The sequence below is a fragment of the Hydra vulgaris genome, chromosome 08 (assembly GCF_038396675.1).
Source record: "Hydra vulgaris chromosome 08, alternate assembly HydraT2T_AEP".
Lineage (NCBI taxonomy): Eukaryota > Metazoa > Cnidaria > Hydrozoa > Anthoathecata > Hydridae > Hydra > Hydra vulgaris.
This window is the reverse complement of record NC_088927.1, coordinates 10555480-10577500: the sequence shown is the minus strand read 5'-3', so window position 1 is coordinate 10577500 and position 22021 is coordinate 10555480. Positions and strand designations below refer to the sequence as shown.

The 22021-nt window shown below is 25.5% G+C and overlaps 1 protein-coding gene and 1 long non-coding RNA gene across 2 annotated transcripts in view; one reads left to right on the top strand and one right to left on the bottom strand.

Moving 5' to 3' along the window:
* The window catches only part of LOC136083608 (uncharacterized), a 17483-nt gene extending 8526 nt beyond the window's left edge, over nucleotides 1–8957 (top strand). Inside the window, exons 2-3 of the long non-coding RNA XR_010639935.1 lie at nucleotides 7717–7852; nucleotides 8085–8957. This is a non-coding gene — a long non-coding RNA (uncharacterized LOC136083608). The remainder of the gene's footprint in view (nucleotides 1–7716; nucleotides 7853–8084) is intronic.
* A 1244-nt stretch (nucleotides 8958–10201) lies between these two features.
* On the bottom strand, nucleotides 10202–18539 carry LOC136083001 (uncharacterized). Its single transcript, XM_065802413.1, has 6 exons — nucleotides 18436–18539; nucleotides 17846–18114; nucleotides 12645–13435; nucleotides 11939–12012; nucleotides 10993–11250; nucleotides 10202–10871 (listed from the first exon to the last, which is right to left on the bottom strand). The coding sequence occupies exons 1-6, from the start codon at nucleotides 18537–18539 to the stop codon at nucleotides 10202–10204; spliced, it is 2166 nt and encodes a 721-aa protein (XP_065658485.1).
* Between the last annotated feature and the right edge of the window lie 3482 nt (nucleotides 18540–22021).

The window sequence follows — 22021 nt, the reverse complement described above, 5'->3', positions numbered from 1 at the left end:
TTTTATTTTTGCCATATTAGCAACAATTTTTCAAAGGGAAATGTTAAAAAGCGGTTGTTCCTCCAAATGTGGTTATGCCCTTACTTCTCCTACACCTTTAAATGTTTCTTTTAAAGAAAACTTAATCTGATAAAAACAGATTTAGTTATATCGATGAAATTTAAGTAATAATTTAAATATATGTAAAATATATTTGAATCATTATTATGCTTGCGAAAATGTTTGCTATATCGAAATAAGACAGCTTCTGTTTTATTTGAGTTGAGCAGAAGTCCATTTTCTAGAAACCAATTTGTAACTGTATCAGCAAACACATTAATGTCATTAATACTATCTATGCCTGGGTTGATGATGCTATAAATGTGAGTATCATCAGCATATTGATAATGATTTGTACTGAGTTTAGATATAAAACGATATATAGGTGAAACAAAAATCGAAAACAGATATGGGCCTAACACCCTGTGGTGCTCTTGTTGAACTTGCTATTGGTTTAGATTTTGTTGATCTAATAAAAACAAAAGATTTTCGAGAGTGCAAGTATGATGTCAGATATTTTATTGCAATATTTGTGACACAAAATTAGAATTTATTACGGAAAATTAGCAGGCTGTGATCAATTATATCAAATGCTAAAGTTATGTTCAAAGATAGAAGAATATTGTTTAAAGCATCACCAATGATTAGCAGGATGTCATTGCATATTTTTAATAGTGCTGTTACGGTTGAGTGATTCGATCTAAAACCAGATTCTAAAGGATTGAAGTTAATAGATGAAGTTACGTGTGGAAGAAGACGAGAAAATGCAAGCTTTTCAAGAATTTTAAAAACTGTATTGAGTTTTGATATTGGGTGTAGATTTGATAAGTCAATTCTGCTAGGCCTGATTTATTGGGAATTGGTATTGTTTGATCAACTTTATATGAAGCTTGCAAAACTCCAGATTAGAATGAGAGGTCACAAAGGTGAGCAATTATTGGACTGAAAAGTTCTGAATAAGATTTGGACATGGACTGAACAAGATTCAAGGATGTATGTTGAAATATCATCAAGTGGCAATGTCTTGACACATCTGTAGGTGTGACTGTACCAAATATTGTTAATATAATTACTGTGAAAAACTCTGAGATGAATTTAGATTTTGGGTTTTATGCAAGTCTTTCCTGGATAGTATTTTGTACACTTTCAAGTTTATGAATGAAATATTGACTTAATAATTGCATTTTGCTTCTGCTATTGAGTATTTAGTTTAAGAACTATTAAAATGTAGTAATTTCTTGGAATTTCCTATGTTCCGTTCTGACTACCGTTTGCTGAATTTAATTATGCCTTATAGTAATTACATCTGGATTTATGAATTGCTGCTGATGACTCATTTATATATATATATATATATATATATATATATATATATATATAAATATATATATATATATATATATATAAATATATATATATATATATATATATATATATATATATATATATATATATATATATATATATATATATATATATATATATACATATTCATACATATAAATGAGTCGTCGTATGTATATATATATATATATATATATATATATATATAAATATATATATAAATATATATATATATATATATATACATATATATATATATATATACATATATATATATATATATATATATATATATATATATATATATATATATATATATATATATAAATATATATATAAATATATATATATATATATATATACATATATATATATATATATACATATATATATATATATATATATATATATATATATATATATATATATATATATATATATATATATATATATATATATATATATATATATATATATATATATATATATATATATATATAAATTTTCTTTCAATACTAGAAAATGAAGGAGAGAAAAGTTCCTGTTAATCGATCAACTTTTGAAAATTATACCTATCTGCATTTGAAAGTTATACCTATCTGCATGAAAGTTGGCTCCCCAAAAAAAATATATAATTGCAGTTTAACTCAAGAGAAAAAAAAAATACATCGCAGAAACAAGATAATTATCTTATTTCTACGATCTATTTTTTTTTTTTTTTGGTGCATTTGAAAAAGAAGGTAATAGCAGAACAGCAAAAATTTTGAATAATGAAAAAAAAGATAACATCTCTTAAATCAGTTGTAAAAATATTATGTCAAAAACAAAAAAATCATTAAATTGTGAAGAAATGCTGTTAAAAACATAAAAACACAGAAGCTTCTCAAGCTCTAACCAGAATAATCATAATGCGTAAATATTATTGTAAGGTTTTAAATATTCAAAAGAAATCAAATCCTCTGCATTTACTCTGCAGTTTTTAATCAAGTAAAGTTTATGATTACGTGGAAAATTATTTAATTTTAAGTTACCACATCAAGCACAAATCAGGAAATGGTAGGAAAAAGTTTCAGCAAAACCAGGTTTTACAAAGCCATTGTTTGCATCTAAAGTCATTTGCTCACTTATGTTAGATGAAACGGATATTTAAAAACACATATCAAGGGGATGGAAAAGCATTTAAGGAATATCTTGGTCTTGGCAATAGCATACAAGATGATTCATTCCCAGTTGCAAAAGATGCCCTAGTTCTCATGGCTGTTATTATAAACAGTTTATGGAAAGTTCCATGTGGATATTTTTAAATAGATGGGTTAAATGGTGTCGAAGGAGCAAACTTTGCAAATTTATGTATTAAACGATTGACGGATGTTGGTGTTGAAGTGATATCACTAACCTATGATGGACCCTTATGTCACATTTCCATGTTATCAAACCTTGGTGTTTCAATTGATGCTTTAAAAATAAACACTACTATCACTCATCCTTTTAACTCCGATAAAAAAGTTTATACTCTCCTTCATATTATACACATGCTCAAGCTAATTCGGAAATAGTGATGCTTTGTTTGATTGCAAAAAAATGCAATAGCATGGAAATATATCGTTTATCATCAAAAACTGAAAGAAGATGAAGGATTACGCCTTGAAAATAAATTGAGGCAACAAATATTTAAAGTAAACCTTCCTGCTCAGGCAATTAGATCAAGTGTAGCTTATGCAATTGAGTTCTGTTGCTAAGACCATAAATTAATACAGTTTCAAGGAAGTGATGCAACATTTAAATTTATTAGAATAATTGCAAGATTGTTTGACATTTTAAACTCAAGAAATCACTTTGCTAAAAGCTGTAAATCTGAACTAAAAATGAGTAATAAAAATATATGTGATGAAATTCTTGATGAAGCATATGACTATATTTCAAATTGAAAGACTTATCTTATAGATTAAAGCATACGACAAAAAGAAAAACTGATTTAGTTGGATTTTTAATTGCTATTTTAGTATTATTGTAATTGCTATATTAGTATATAAGTAATAAGCAAGTTAAAATATTTTATAAAGTTATATTTATATCTAAAAATTCTAAAGTTATAAATATATTGTATGTATTATATATATACATACGAACACACACATATATATATATATATATATATATATATATATATATATATATATATATATATATATATATATATATATATATATATATATATATGTATATATATATATATATGTATATATATATATATGTATATATATATATATATATATATATATATATATATATATGAATACATATATATATATATATATATATATATATATATATATATATATATATATATATATATATATATATATATATATATATATATATATATATATATATATATATATATATATATATATATATATATATATTAGGGTGGTTCTAAAAACAAATTTTTTTGAAAATGACTGCTGGCACCCCCTGAATATGTTGTGTATAATAAAAAAATGATAGATTTGGAAATATTTTGAATATAAAAAACCCTCGAACATTAAGTAGGTCCCAAATATTATTAAAAAAAGTTTTTCAAAAGTATGTTATGTTGGGTTTCAAATGAAGGAAAATTATATAAAAATTTTAAAAATATTAATCATTTTATAATTAAATTTTTATTTTAGATTTTAGTTAACAAAATGTTACATTTTTTCAACGAAAAATGAAAAATTGGGAATTTAACAAGATTTTTCAATTACAATTGCTTTTATCTTTGTTTTTGTATAAAATGATTCATATTTTTAAATTTTTTCATAATTTCGCTTCATTTGAGATCCAACATGACATACCTTTGAAAAACATTTTTTTTAATAATATAAGGGACCTAGTTAATGATCGAGGGTCGGTAGCAACCCCTTAAAATTTTTTATATTCAAAATTTTTTCAAATATGTTGTATATATATATATATATATATATATATATATATATAGAGAGAGAGAGAGAGAGAGAGAGAGAGAGAGAGAGAGAGATATGCAACATATTATTATTATTTAATAATTAATTAGGACAGTTTTTACATACCCAAAACTATTTTTTATCATAAATAATAAAGTAAAATATATATATATATATATTTATATATATATATATATATATATATATATATATATATATATATATATATATATATATATATATACATATATATCTATAATCTATTATTAGCAGCAATATATAGAATGCTATTCAACATATATATTTTAGTAAAAAAGTTGAAAATAAGATTTACTTACTTTTAGGAGTATTATATTTTCAACTTGTACTTATAATCACAAATTTTGAATATCAACATAAGAATCCAAATATATTATAAAAAGAATACGATCATATGTAAGACATTTCACAACAGATTTTTATTATTTAGTTGAAGTTGTCTTTTTTTCCTTCTAATTTTTAAGTACTTTTAACCCTTTTCATTCTTTCTTCTTTTGTTGTTTTTTTTTTCTTAAAATTTCAAGCTCTTTGTAACGAATCGTGGGTTCTCACAATTTGGGCGCCAAGTCATTTTTTCGTCTTTAATTTCAATATAAGTGATGCGCTCTCCAGTATTTATCAGTGGGCTGTAGATTTACTCTATCAAAGCTACACATAATATACACTTAAGTTGTAGTGTTTATGATACGTGTTTATTATAGGCACCGATTGTAGTAAAAAATAGAAAAGAGAAGATTTTCTAAGAATATCAAATAATCAAGATATTTTAAAGATTGTTGAGTTCCGGTATTAAAGTTGTCCCTTGATAGAAGTAACCTTAGGTCTCGACTTTGTACATTAATAATATTTTGCTAATAAAAAAACAGTGGCGGTGTTTGGCGTCGGCGACTGCCAACAGCCGCGCGTTTGAAGGGGCCTCGCCAAAGTATACTAAAATTAAATATTGCATCTTAGTTATAACTGATAAAATCTTATATATCTTATTTTGCTTTACTGAACGAAAATATGTTTACTTGACGGTTATATCGTCGGTATTATATTACTTCAACTTTAAATAAATATCATTTTCTACTTATCAATCTTATTCCAACTGTTCCTGATAACATAAATGCATTTTTAAATATTGTTTATTACTGTTTACTGGCTCTAAGGCGTTACGTATTGTTATCTATATAATTTACGAGGAATGTTAATATTCGATTCTAGATCTATAAAAAAATTCGATTGTCTCATTCTATTCCATTTTTGTACGAATACAGCAAGTGACTTAGTTTATTCAGTTATAATTTAAATATTAATTATAGCGTAATTATTTAGGCATATAGCGCAGCTATTGCTTAGAACTACAACCTATTATAAAAGTTATAAAAAACAATAACTAAGTAAGTTAATATTACAAACTTTTATAAAAAAGTTTAACTCTTTATTTAATTAATTACACGTAAATTTAAATATTTAATTAAAAATGATCTTGACCTAAAGATTAAACCATGAACAAAACCAAAATCAAAGCTTAATATTCATGCTAGTACCTAACTATACTTTTTTAGTCCAAACATAAGTCCAAAACCATGTCTGGAAAACCAACGAGAGTCAGAGATATAGAAAGAACATGTGAATCTGATGCATCAAAAAGATCAAGAAATACTGAAACATTGAAATCACAACCAAGCTGTAAGTTCCAGTATGATGAAATTTTTTACGAAACTCATTCAACTGATTCTGCTCCAGCGTACAGCTTCTGCTTAGAGAAGCTTCTCAAAGTTGAAACTGATTAAGATCTTCTTTAGAAGCACGATGAGTGAAAAGAGACTATCTGATTTATCTATTTTGTTAAAATAGCAGCCGGTTTTAGTTATGACACAATTTAAAAAAGATTCAGCGAGGCTCAAAGCCGAAAAGTTTTTTTTTTGCAATTTGTGATTGTTCGTGTAATTATTGTAATTAAGTCATATTGTAATTAACAACAAAACCATAATGCTCTTCTTAAATTTTTCAATCTAAATTTTAAACTTATAACGAAACCTATTTAAATATTAAAAACAAAAAGTGTGAATACATATATCAAATAAAAGTGTAAAATAAATATGTTTACAATAATTAACAATAACTGCTCTAACTTGTGTTTATAACTTTCAATAAAATATTATGCTCAATAAAAATTCAAGAATCGACGAAATCAAGGTTTGTTTTTATTAGTTGTTTTGTGTTTTTTACATAAATGGGCCTCGCAAAGATAATTTCGCCGACGTCCACGATTTGCCTAGCGCCGCAGCTGTAAAATAATAACACTTTGTGATTATTATTATTATTATTATTATTATTATTATTACTTTGTTAATTGTTTATTAAAACTTTATCATTATTGTACTATAAATAATGATACTTTGCACAATACTAATAACACTTTGCGCAATGCTTTAATAGTAAACCATTATTGCATTGTTAATGGTAAGACTTCAGCTGTGCATACTAAAAATTTTATGTTTTATAATTTAAATTAAAACTAAACTGTAAATAATATTGTTTCAATTTTTGTATTATATTTTATTTAGTTAAATGAAAAAAAATTTAGTTTAGAATATTAACATAAAAACAAATTTAATTTTGTAAAATAATTTGAGACATGCCTAGAAATTGTAGTACCGAGCAATTTGTCAAAGTTTACAAGTTTCCAAGTGAAAAAGAGTTATGTCAAATTAATCAGCTTTACCAAATAAATGTTCAAATAATATGGGTATTTTTAAAAAGCACTGGGTTTTAGGATGCAGTATGCATTATCCTAAATGATCTAAATATCAAGTTTTCTATAATATCAAGTAAGTTTTCTATAAGTACTTATTTTGCACAAAACCCATATTAAACTCATCTTTAATCATTACTATAGGTTACTTTAAACTTAATTTCATATTAACAATATCTAATGTTTGAGTGATTATGCATAATGCATATATGTTTGTAAAGTGTATATATATATATATACATATATATATATATATATATATATATATATATATATATATATATATATATATATATATATATCTATATATATATATATATATATATATATATATATATATATATATATATATATATGTATATATATATATATATATATGTATATATATATATATATATATATATATATATATATATATATATATATATATATATATATATATGTATATAAATCTATATCTATATATATATCTATATATATATATATATATATATATATATATATATATATATATATATATATATATATATATATATATATATATATATATATATATATATATATATATGTAAATATATAAATATGTATATATATATATATATATAGATCCAGAAACTCATTACCTGATGTGTATTTGAAATATCGAATTCTGAAAAGCGTCGCTGTCTTCTTTTTAATGAAATTTATGCATAACCAAGTATACGTTCAAAATCATCAGTATGTTCTCCCTGGAATATTTCAGGTAATCGATTTGAGGGAGAACTTGGATGATATTGGTTTTTAAATTTTTTTTTAGTTTATTTATGCTTTTAAAACCATTTTTATAGTAATTTTATAAAAATATTTGACAATATTCTAACCTTTCTACAATTAAGATCATTTTTTTTATATGGACCTATGTATATACATTCTTTCTAAAGGCAATTTAAATAAAAAAATTCTAATTATTTCAAATTGTGATTTATTTTTGTTAGGCAACTTTGTAGTGGCAATTACTATATTTCGATGGAGGAAGTCTAAAATAGCTTGCGTTTACAACATTCAAAATTGTTTAGTAAATTGGATGTTATTGATTTGCCTATATCTCAATGCTCTATTGCTCAATCCGATTGTTGTCACTTAAAACTAATTGAAGATTATATTTGTTATTTTAATATGTGTCTCGCATCAATAGATGCCATATTAAAAGAAAAAAATGCTGCTCTATCAATATTTTATAAAGAACGTAAGTTTGCTTTATGTATTTGTATTTCCAATACCATTGATACAAATACATCTAAATTTATAAATTTGGTTTACCTTGGTTGACTATGTCATCCTGCTGAACATATACTTTAGTATGTTAGACAAGCTTATTCACTTTTCATTTTAATACCTTATGCAGAGCTGCGGTTTCAATGTGCGAAGTATGTTTCGAAGCTTTTTTTCGATTTGAATACAGCTCTACCTTTTGATTTATAAAAATTGTCCATTACCCAATTGTCTCCACCATTTAAAATTGCTTCTTCAAGGGTTTAACAAAACTGTATGGCTCAGACAAATTTTGTTTAATTATTAATGCAAAATATCAAATCTACAGTAAAATAAAACGAATAAACTTGAAATGAAAACTCCTTTACAGCATTATTAGTATGTTACAACACACAATTAAAGAGAAGTTAAACTTTGTTGCTGTTTTTAATTTTTATTTAAGTTTACGATGTTAGTCGTGTTACATTATTCATAAGCCGTTATACATAAACATAAGTCGTAATACTATTATGCAAATAATACAATTCAGTGTACTAACAATATAAAGCTAGGTTTCCAAAAGAAGATCATAAGGATTTTATCATCGGAACCGTAAAAATAATATTTATAACGTATATATATAAAAAAAATATATATACATATATATATATATATATATATATATATATATATATATATATATATATATATATATATATATATATATATATATGTAAAACATATATGTATATATATATACATATATATATATATATACATTTATATATATATATATACATATATACATATATATATATATATATATATATATATATATATATATATATATATATATATATATATATATATATATATATGTATATATATATATATATATATCTATATATATATATATATATATATATATATATATATATATATATATATATATATATATATATATATATCTATATCTATATATATATATATATATATCTATATATATATATACATATAAATAAGATTAAACGTATTTACATAATGCGAATATACAACACATTCAATTTATAATAAGCTCAAGATTTAACAAATACATTTTACATTTATTTTTAGGTGAATTTTAAAATATTGTCCATAGAGAGAACTAATTTTTTTTAACTTAATTTTAAAAACAGGAAGAGTAATAGAAGGATCAAAATTAGGTAATACTAATTTATTCGAAACATTGGGTGCACGATATAAAATACGAAATTGATTGAACTTAGTTCTACAAAAAGGTTCACTTAAAAAACTAAAATTTCTTAATGTGTACTTATTTATTGGTTTTAAAGAAAAAAGGTCCTTAAAAACAAATAAAGATAAATCGTTTTTCCAAATAAAAGTAAAACATAAGACATTAAGTACGTTCAGTTTATAAACATCTAAAACCTTTATATAATCAAAAAAATGTTTTGAATGTGAAAAGCGATCCGCATAATTAACTACGCGGATTGCATGTTTCTGACGGCGATAAAAATGTTGTAATTTACTTTTATCCGTACTTTCCTAGGCGATGATTGCATAAATTATATAATTGTGTATAAATGAATGATAGAGTTAGATTAGGTTTTTTTTGTTTAGATAAATTCGGGCTTTGTATTAAATGCCAATGTTTTTAGAAATTTTGGTGCTTATATGATCAATATGTTTTCTCCAAATAATATTCTCATCAAGATAAACACCTAAGAATTTTATAGCATTACCTCTTTCTCTTATCGTTTCATCAATATAAACTTGAGGCATATTACTTGGTAAAAAACGTTTTTTTGCGCAGGAGTGAAAGATAATCAATTTTGTTTTGTTAATATTTAAAGTTAATTTATTAGCTTTGAACAAATAAGAAATGGATTGAGTTCTTTGTTTGTAGTTGAAAGAGTTCATAAACATCAGTATGGGATAAGAAAATATTAGTATCATCAGTGAACATAATACTTTTCAATTTGGAAGCATTGCTTAAGTCGTTTACATAGATTAAAAATAGTAGTGGTCCGAGAATAGAACCTTGTGGAACACCACAGGTTATGCTCAGGGGTTCAATTTGCTGACCATCACTACTATACACAAGTTGTTTTCGATTCGTTAAATAGCTTTTAAACCATTTTATAATTTTATTGTTTAAACCATAATGTTTAATTTTTTTGATTAAAATTCGGTGATTGACCGTATCAAAAGCTTTTGATAAGTCAATAAAGACACCTAGTGTATATTGAGATTTATAAAAAGATTCAGAGATGTTATGTATAAATTGAATAATGGCATGTTCTGTTGAACTTCCTTTTCTGAAACCATACTGATTGTCATGAAATAAGTTGTTGTAATTAAAATAATTGTATACTCTGTTGAAGATAATTCTTTCTAAAATATTAGAAAATATAGAAAGAACAGAGATAGGACGATAGTTACTGATATTGGATCTGTCGCCTTCTTTATGGATAGGGATAACCCTGGCAAGTTTTAAACGTTCAGGAAAATTACCTTGATGAATTGATGCTCTGAAAATTTTAAAAAGAACATTTTTTAATTGTTCGTAGCAATCTATAATTATATTCCCGTTTATTTCATCTGTACCAGGTGCTTTATTTTTTTTTTAAGGATATTAAAGCTTTTTCAAACCCATCAAATAATAGTTCGGCAGATAACTCTTCAGAGCAAATATCTTTATCAATAGGTACCAAAAAATCATAAAATGAGGTTTGGGTATTTGGTATTTTTCTTGACAGCGTTAATCCAATTTCAGTAAAATTTCTATTGAATTCATGAGCTATTATTTGTGCTTCATACAAGCTATTGTTATCGACTTTAAGCATTTGTGGCAAAGAGCTTGAGCATGTTTTTTGTTTTCCAGTTTTTGCTTTTAATACTGTCCAAGTTCTTTTTGAGTCATTTTTAACTTTATTAATTACTTTTGAATAGTAAGTTTTTTTTAAATTTTTCGAATTATTTCGAAAAGATTTTTGTAGTCTTTGTAAATTTTTTCACTAGCTGGTGTTTTTGTTTTCAGATATTTAATGTGTAGCTTTTGTTTTGTTTAAGACATTTTTTGAATCCTTTAGTAATCCAGGGATTATTAAAGTGATTTGTTTTTAATGTAACTGTAATAAATGGGAAATTAGTTTCGTAAATAGAGGTGAATGTTTCAAAGAACTTTTCATAAAGGTTGTTTGCGTTTTCATTAGAATTTAAGTGTTTCCAATGTAATATTAAGTGTTGATTTTTGAAAAACTTAACATTTGAAGGTTTAAAAAAACGTTTTTTATAACTTTATTTAATTTTTGTTGTGGTTGGTCAGTGTTTATGGTTAGAAAAATAATAAAGTTGTCTGAAATATCTGTTTTTAACTTGCCCAATTTTATATCACTGTTGAACAAGTCTGTGGAAATAATATTATACAGCAAAGTTGCTGAATTTTTTGTTACTCTAGTTGGACGATTTATTAAAGGAATTGCTCCAGATTTAAAAATTGCATCATAAAAATATCTAACTTTGTTATCGTCATTGTAGTCAAAACAATTCATATTAAAATCACTAATTAGAAAGTTTTTTTTCTTTTTGTTGTTACCTTTCGCAATAACTTTTTGCTGTAAAAACATGCTCAAGTTCTCGCTTACGCCATCTGGCGGTCGATAACAACAGCTAATTAAATGTTTTTTGTTCGTTCATTAATAATCTCAATTGTTAATATTTCTCCATTGCCGTCTGAAACGCAAAGATCATTTCTACAGCAATGCCTAATATTTTCATGAACGTAAAAAAGAACTCCACCACCACGCTTTTTTATTTGCCTTTCAAGAGAAATCATTTCAAAATGAGAAAGATAAAATTTAGAATTTTTATCAGTGTCGTTTGAGGTAGCCCAAGTTTCAGTTAAGCAAATAATATTAAAAAAGTATTTAGTTTCCTCAAGTAGATTTTGGAACTTTTCAAAATTGCAATTAATGCTTCTGATATTTACGTGTAGAATTCTTATTTAAACGTTGCTTTCCTTGTTAACATTCTTAAATAGAATTCCTTTTAATTCACTTGGATAATAGTAAGAACATTCGATTTTTGTATCATGAACATAAATAATATCTGGGTCGCAGTTTTCGTGTAATGAAAAAAATTTCGTTCCAAAAATATTAAAGGCAAGAGTTTCATAGTCACTTTTTAAAGCCATGATTAGTTATAACAAATAAATTAAGAAAGAGTTCTTTTTAAGAACGATCACATTTACTTCCAAAATTCTCCAGAAAAAAATTTATCATATTTTATAACTGCATACTTACCTTCGAGTCGCAGCTTTTTGACTGGATCCCACAACTTTTTCGGTTTTCGATCGTTTCTTTAGCGAAATCCTCATTAACATAAATCCCTGTTCCTCGCAAGTTTTTTGTAGCATAAAGTATTTTTGTTTTGTCTTGAAAATTTAACAACTTTTGGACAATAGTTCTTGGCTTTTTATCTTCTTTAGGTGGGCCTATTCTATGACCTTTTTCTATAACTCTATCATTTTTAATTTTTAGTTGGTTTTTGAACATTTCCTTTACTACATTTTCGCACTCAGCCCAATTATCATTTCGTTTTTTATAAATCCCGTCTATTCTTAAATTATTCCTTCGAGACCAGTTCTCCAGATCTAATGCCTTTTTATTTAAATTGTTAATTTCTTTTTCATAACGCTTAGTGGTCTGATTTAATTTTTTTGTGATGCTTATTTCTTGAAAGTTAAGACTTTCTTTAAAATCGCGTAGGTCTTTTTCTATGCTCAAGACTTTCGATTTGTTAGTGTCTACTTCTTTTTGAATTTTATCTAATCGATTAGTGTGTATTTTTAAATTTGCACTAAATATACCAGTAAAATTTTTTTCTTGATTTTTTAACAGGCGCTCCGTTTCTTCTAGAATACTCTTTTTTCGTTCTTCGAGTTTGTTTGTAATTAATTTCTCTATATTTTTCAATGTTATTTCCATTATTTCTTCGTTTCCTTTATGATGATCAAGTTCTTTTTCTTTTATTAAATTTAAATCAGAAACAATTCTGTTCGAATTTACCAAGTAAACAAAACAAAAAAATTTGCCTAAAAACAACAATCACAAAACCAAAACTTTCATCAGCTGAATTTTTTGAACAACTTTACATCCAGAAAACAACAACTAAAAAACAACAACGTTTAAACAACTTCAACAACTGAATATATTGAATTATGAATATATTGACTATGTTCTATATTTTTTTTTCTTTTGTGATTGCTTTGATAACCACGGATTAGAAGAAAAGTAAATTGATGCTCAATTAAGCCGCCATCTTCGCTTGCCGTAAACCGTAAACTTCCGTAACCGTAAGTTTTTACATGATAAAATTAAAAATAAATTAATCATACCAATTATATTGTATATAGTTTTTGTTGTTGTTGAAATTACGTAATGTTAACATCATTTAAAAAATTAATAAAACGCCTTATCAATCTCAAAACACCTAAAAGCACGTTAAATAGTCTTAAAAATAAACTTTATGCTGTTTCAATTTTTCAGCCCTCTTGTCAAAATTACATGAGATTATAGTGTTGCGTCCCGGTGTTTTAGTAGTTCCTGCTACTATCTAATTTTGAAAAAGACATTATGAAACTAGCTAAGCATCTCAAGGTTCTTATTAATAAAATACTGGGGAAATGAAAGATAGCATTTTTCTGCTGATTCATTTTTATATGCTTATTTAAATAAAATACTAATAAATAAATTTTTAAATAAATATAATGTGTACTTTTTTCAAAACACTTCTAAAAAAAACAGGCAATACCATAAATAAGATTTAAAAAAATTTTTTTATTAAAATTCAATCCTAAAAAATTAACGCATGTTTGCCTTTTAATGACAGTTTTATAAATTTGGATTCCTTTTGAGTTGTTTGGTTTGTTGAAAAAGGAAAAAACTTTGTTTTTGGAACATTCAAAGACTCTTTGTTGTATATAAACCATTCACCAGTGTGGGTTTGAATCATTTATTCCGTAATTCTTCATTTTTTAAATTAGAATTGAATGAATTACGGTGTGAAAAGCATTAGACAGATAAATGAAAACTCCAAGTGTAAAACAGTCTTCTTTAAAGACGTTAGATAAATGGTCAAGTAACTCCACTTTTGCGAGTTCGTTTTTTTTTTTAAACCGAATTGCTAACTGTATAATATATCATTTTCAAATAAATATGTATACAGTCTGTTGTATATTATTCCTTTAAGCTATTTAGGAAAACACGAAAAAGACAGAAATAAGCCTGTAATTTGAGGGGTCTGACCATCTTGAGTCTTAAGAAAGATTGATTTAATTATATCATACACTAATTTTAATATACTGACGCTAACTTTATCTGATCCTGTACTTTTTGTATTAGTCAGACTTAATAAGGCAGAAAGCAACTTAATCAATTAAATACTCCTACGCAAGCAATCTTCTATCCTTTTTAGTTTGTTTCTGATTTTGGAAATGTCACTTTTATCTTTAACGTCGTTGTTAATATTTGTTTTGTTTTTTGTTTTATTATTTCAAGTTTTGACAAACTTATTTTATCATGAGCAGAAATAAATTCTTTTATTTCATTGCATTTGGTTTCTAAAAATATTACTATTTAACAACGAGAGTACAAATCTTTTATTATTTGTTTTTGTTATCTTTATCATTGTACAAATTTTGAGTTTATCGAAACGTTTCGTTAAAATTTTCATTTTAGCTGAGGTAATATAAGCAAACTCGTTTTGTTTTCTTTCAAAAATTGTTTAGTTCTCTCTTTTTTATAAAATTTATAAATAAAATTTTAAGTTATATTACAAGCACTTCAAATCACGTCCGTATCATTCTTTATGCAAAAATATTTCAGATCTAAATAGTAAGTTAATTATTAATTTTGTATATTATAATTGATAAATTTGGTATCATAGTAATTGATAAATTTAATTTACAATGTGTTTTTAAACCTAGTTTAAAAGTGAAAAGCCATTTTTAGAAGAACAAATCTAATTATAACAGTATTTCATAGAAAGACAATTAAGAGATCTACTAAGGTAGAGAACAGAATCAAAAGATTAAAAAAGTAGTAGTTACAAATAGAAGTAGAAGCTGCAAATAAAGAAGATAAAAAGAAGACCAGAAGAAGCTTCATCTGAAAACAGTTGTATAGAAAACAAGACACAAAGTTAAATATCAAGTGAGAGATCAAGACAATATAACGGGTGATTTCTAAATGCCCAGACTGAGTTTATCAAACTTTGAAATATGGCAAACTAATCTTTTTTTTTTCATACTTATACCATTATAAAGCGTATTTAATTATGTATGAGAGATAATTAGTAGAGACTTCTAAAAGAAGTTAAAAGTACAAGTCATTCGAATATCAAAGATACAGTTAAAATCAATGGTAGAGCGTGAACTGTATCTCCGTATATAAGTTGTCACTACTTTATGTACAACGATATCTAACGGATATCACAACTACAAGTCTTGCTACAGAAGTCAAAAGTAAAAAGCGAGTTGTAGTTGCTCTATATCGCTTATAAAAAACATACCTTATCCATATTTAAGTTATAACGATATTTAACAGACATCAAAAATGCTATTCTTACAATAGAAGTCATAAGTACTATTTAATAAATACAAAAGAAAGTATAGAGAATGAAAGATATGTCTTGTCACGATACTAAGTATTGCGATAACTAATTAGATATAACAATGCTTAAAATGGTTACCTGTTATAAGATATCACAAGTAACAGCTATCACAAGTAACAGATATCACAAGTAACAGATATCACAAGTAACAGATATCACAAGTAACAGATATCAAGAGTACAAATCTTTAAACAAAAAATGAAAATACAGCCCAAGTTGTATCACTGTCATCTGTTTTATTTCAAAAAGTTAACGAGCCATAAATAGAGCCACCGTTTTGAAATTATATATTGCTAACCAAGTTTGTTTTGATTGTGACAAAAACAGCAACGCTTTAATATGTCTTTTCTTGATCTGATATATTTATAAAAACTTATATCGTGTTTAAAGTCAACAACTATGCTCACATATGAGAAAAGTGCGTGAATAAAAAAAACTAAAACTCAAAAAGCTGCAAGCAGTTGCTTACATTTATACGAGCCTCTATTGTCGTTGCTTTTTAATTTGATTTGATAATTAAACATTTATTTTATTATTTTGTAATTTTAATTTACTTTTAAAAATGGTACCATGATATATATAATGACGTATATAACTCATCGTTGCATTAGTTATCATTATTTATACTTTGGTAAGCATTTTTATCAGTCTCATTTACAGTAAAAGCAGCCATTTTTAAATTAAAAGTTATAAAGAAACAACTTCTATTGAAAGCGGTATAAAGCATTTACTCAGTAGCGAAAGCAATTTACCACTAAGCAAAAGCAAAAAAAAACTTTAAACACGTGTTTTTGAGCAATTTCTTATGCCGAGAGCTTTTGCTTTTTTGATTTTACTTTTACTTATGCAATTGCTTGTGATCAACTGATCCTTTTTTTTTTACCCGGATATCAAAAATTACAGTTTTATTAAAGTTAGTTTTAAAAATCTTGCTATCCTGATCAGTGAAGCTTGGAAACGCTAAACCTGTAGATGTGATCAACTTTAGAGAAAAAAGACTCGATTTGTTTATTAAGACATTTGTTTGCAGAGGGAACAGTAAAATTTTGTTTTTTTAACTGAAACACTAATTGCATACCTTTTTTGGAATAGGTTTTGAGAGTAAGACGAGTTTTGGGTAACAACTTTTTTGCTTAGTAAAATTACTTTTTTTTTAACTGCTTGCATATTCCTTTTTATATCGGATTGATAGATAGACAAGCAATTGGTGAGCTGAATAGCAGTTTTAACAAGACGATTTTTTTTTAGCATTAAAGGATTTGCATTACAGGTAATCCTCTTAGGTGGTCATTCAAAAATAATATATATTTAACAACAAAAGTTTATGCGAAGGTGTATTTTAAGGTTTAAACTGTAACTTTGTGCATATTTTCTGGATATCACTTTTCTTTACTAACATTTTTTCATTAAAGTTATTGTATTAAAAATAAAATAATGACGTAAATCGTAATATTGTAAAAAGATATGCATAATATTGTAAAAAGGGATCCTAAAGTTCCAATTTTTACGATAGAGTGCTTATCATGGTGTTAACTTGTTTTGCTAATCAAAGTTGAGCATTTTTGTTGTGGTAATAGAAAGATTACGATACAAAGTTTATGAGCTCCTCGTACTATTATCCAGAATAACATTGGTGGGTTCAATTTAAAATGGAAATTATTTATTTGTTAATGGAATTGTGCGTTTATGAGTTATTCATGTCCGCGGGTTATTATGAAAATCAACCAAAAATTTGAGTCGACTTTAAAAACAGGGTTGCAGCAAACGGGACATGGTCCACCAGGCTTTCTAATTGCTAATGAAATGCAATTATAATGAAAAATGTGGTTACATCTGGTTTGAGCAATGTCGCTATGAAGCAAATCTTCCGAACACATAAGGCATTTGTTTGTTTTTAACTGTTCTTTTTCACAATCTTTTGCAAGATACTTCATTATTTTTTTCATTCGATCATTTGCAGCTTTATTTCGGTATGATGAAAACCATTTTTCAAGTAAACGAAGAATAATGTCAAACCATCGTATTTGTGCTGGAGGAACTAGATCTGTGCAACTCGCAATAAACGACTTGAGTGTGTCTAAACACTGTTGTCTTAGCTTTCTAAATAAAATAAAAACATATATAATAAATTCAAACTAATATAAACATGAAGGAATCAAAAAATTAATTTATTATTAAATGTATAAACAATAATTTTTCATAAAATTATTAATATAATGATTGCTTTTTTATAAATTTTGATTTAAAGTGATTGAGTTTTTATAATAATTTTTCAAAATTTTGAATTAGAATGATCGATTTTTTAAAATGGTTTTTCAAAATTTTGAATTAAAATGATTTATTTATTATAAATTGATGCAGTAATGGTTTAGTAGTAAAACGCTTGCTTTATAAGCGAGAGGTTCGGAGTTCGATCCCTACCTCGTCCCTGGTAGTACGGCGCTCAAGTTGTTTCTCCGCGCAGCAACCTTGTTCACCAAGGTTCGTGTTTCTGAGTTATTGAGTTGGGAGAGGGTTATAACCATTATTACGTAGCCTCCTCGTCTGCAGTGGGTTTCTCGGCCTTGAGGAGGTAAATAGCAAAAAAAAAAATAAAAATAAAAATAATCCGTAAAAAACAAGGTCGTGTTTGTTAAAACAAAATGAAGAAATTGGTTAAAACTTATTGATTTTTACATGCATGATTGTGTTAATGGATTCAGAGCTCAAAAAATCTAAGTAGTTTTCACTTTTCTACATCAATCTGTTAAAAGTAATTCGAGTAAAAGGAAATAAAATAATAATGCTATTACAAAATTTTTACATGCTTTAGTTTATTGAAAAGACTTTTAAATCGAATTTTGTGCAATATATGTGCATATCAAATGTCTGCATCTGGTTCGATATATTAACTGTATTAAGCAGATTATAGATTTTTTTATTATCTCATTAAGGTTATTTTTTATATGAAGCTGAAACATGAAATGTTGTAGCAGAGCGCCAACAAGTTTCTTTTTAGTGAAAAACCATACAAACAAACAATTTCATGTATTCAATGTTTTTTTTTATTTGGAGTTTTGTCATGCTAAGTATGTCATATTTTGTCTGCATACATTTTATAGCCAATTATCAGTGGACCTATATATGCATTTTTAATGGTCCATCGGCCACCCTCCAAAATTGACTAGCCGATGACTAGCCGCTATTATTATGTCGGAAAACAATCAGCTTTCAAAATCATATAAATGGAAAACAATTATTTCAAAATAAAGAGAATATAGTATTTTCATAAGGTATTATTTTTCCATAAGGTAAGTAAACTAAAAAATCCTTTTCTTAGTTTACCAATTTCTATAGTTAATACCAACTTTATAAAAAAAAAAAAAACTGTGTTAAAAGAGTAAAACTGGATGAAAGACTGCTTTGATATTCACAGATTCATAGATTGATAGCATTGAAACTAAACTCTTATAATATATTGTAAGGATGCTTAAAGCTAAAATTTTTCTAAATATGACTTCTCTAAAAAGATTTTATTTACAAACTAAAGAAACTCTGCAAAAAAAATGCGGAATTGAGTTTGAAATTAAAAGAAATGTTTTTAGCAAACCACTTTTATATGTGCTGAGTGCTTTAAATATGAATAAATTCAAGTTTCACCACGTGTTTTGTTTTTTTTTTGTTAAAAAAAATCGAATCCTTTTACCAAAAGTTTTTAATCTTAGTTTAATGAAATTACGTATAAGTACTAAATAAACTTTTCTGATAACAACTTTCTGATAGCCGTTCGAAAATGTAATTAAAAACTTCCTTAAAGAAAAAAACATACGACCGTATCTATAGAAAAAATTTCCAGATATTACCAACAAAAAGAAGACTAGATTAGATTTAAAACTAAATCAAAACGAAAATTATTTTATTTGGACCTCAATATAATGGGGAAGTGGAGGCATAGTCGCCCCCTTAACATTCCAATATTATTATTTGAAAATAAACACGGTACACTTTTCGTGGTACCTTTAAATTACAATTGTCACAGCTCAGATTTTGTAAGACGTTTGCAAACTGTGTAGGCATTCTTTTTAATTACAGTCTGAGTTTTCTTATTTGATTTATACATATAAATAAATATATATATATATATATATATATAAATATATATATATATATATATATATATATATATATATATATATATATATATACATGTATATATGTAAATACATAAATATATATATATATATATATATATATATATATATATATATATATATATAAATATATATCTATATATATATATATATATATATATATATATATATATATATATATATATATATATATATATATATTTATATATATATATATATATATATATATTTATTTATACATATATACGTATATATGTTTCAAAAATAGGAAAAATACAATTATGTATCTTCAATATATAATAACATAATTATCACCAGATATACATAAATATGACAAGATATCAATTTATTCTCTTAGCTTATTTTAATTTTAATTTAAATGTTCATAATTTGAATGAAAAACTTATTTATAAAAGTTAAATAAAAAAATTCAAAATTTTATTTCCAACGTCTCAAATCCAAACTTTTTTTATTCACTTTTTGCACAAAGGCATTTAAGTGTGGCGATTATTATTATTTTTATTCGTATTTACCTGACTTTAATAAATATTAGAAGTATGCGGTTGCGCTTTCTTTGCGACTATGCGATTCCTCCCCAGTCGACAGTTTTTTTAAGAATACAGTTTCATAGCTTGCATATTAGGTTACGTTGATATCAAAAAAGATTTTTACTTAATGAAATATTGCTGATAACACATGTCTTAATACTAAAATCAAATATTGCGTAAACCTCAAAAGAAAAGTCTGGAAAAATATGATGTAAATATATTAATTTTATCGAAATAAACATTATTATGCACAACTACTGATAAACTTAACAGGCACTTTTTTTGCCATAAGCGAAATGAAGGAAACTGTTTTACCAACGTGTAATTTTATTTTTGCTATATTAGAAAAAATTTTTCAAAGGGAAATATTAAAAAGCGGTTTTGCCTCCAAATGTGGTTTTGCCCCTACTTCTCTTACACCTTTAAATGTTTCTTTTACAGAAAACTCAATCTGATAAAAACAGATTTAGTTATATCGATGCAATTTAAGTGATAACTTAAAAAAATGTAAAATATATTTGAATCAATATTATGCTTGCGACTTTGTTTGCTAGATCGAAATAAAACAGCTTCTGTTTAATTTGGGTTGAGCAGAAGTCCATTTTCTAGAAACCACTGTTTCTAGAAAATGGACTTCTGATAGTATTAATAAAATTAATGTACTGTATCAGCACATCAATTTTATTAATACTATCTATGCCTGGGTTGATGATAGTATAACGTTGGTTCTCATTAGCATATAGATGATGATTGGTACTGAGTTTAGATATAATTCGATATATAGGTGAAACAAACATCGAAAACAGAAATGGGCCTAACACCCTGTGGTGCTCTTGTTGAACTTGCTATTGGTTTAGATTTTGTTGATCCAATAAAAACAAAAGATTTTCGAGAGTGCAAGTATGATGTCGCACATTTTATTGCAATATCTGTGACACAAAATTAATATTTAATACCAAAAATCAGCAGGCTGTGATCAATTATATCAAATGCTGAAGATATGTCCAAAGATAGGAGAATATTGTTCAAAGCATCACCAATGATTAGCAGGATGTCATTGCATATTTTTAATAATGCTGTTTCGGTTGAGTGAGTCGATCTAAAACCAGATTCTAAAAGATTGAAGTTAATAGATGAAGTCACGTGCGGAAGGTGACTAGATAATGCAAGCTTTTCAAGAATTTTCAAAACTGTATTGAGTTTTGATATTGGACGTAGATTTGAAAAGTCAAATTCTGCTTGGCCTGATTTTTTGGGATATGGTTTTATTTGATCTACTTTATATGAAGTTTGAAAAAATCCAGATTAGAATGAGAGGTCACCAAGGTG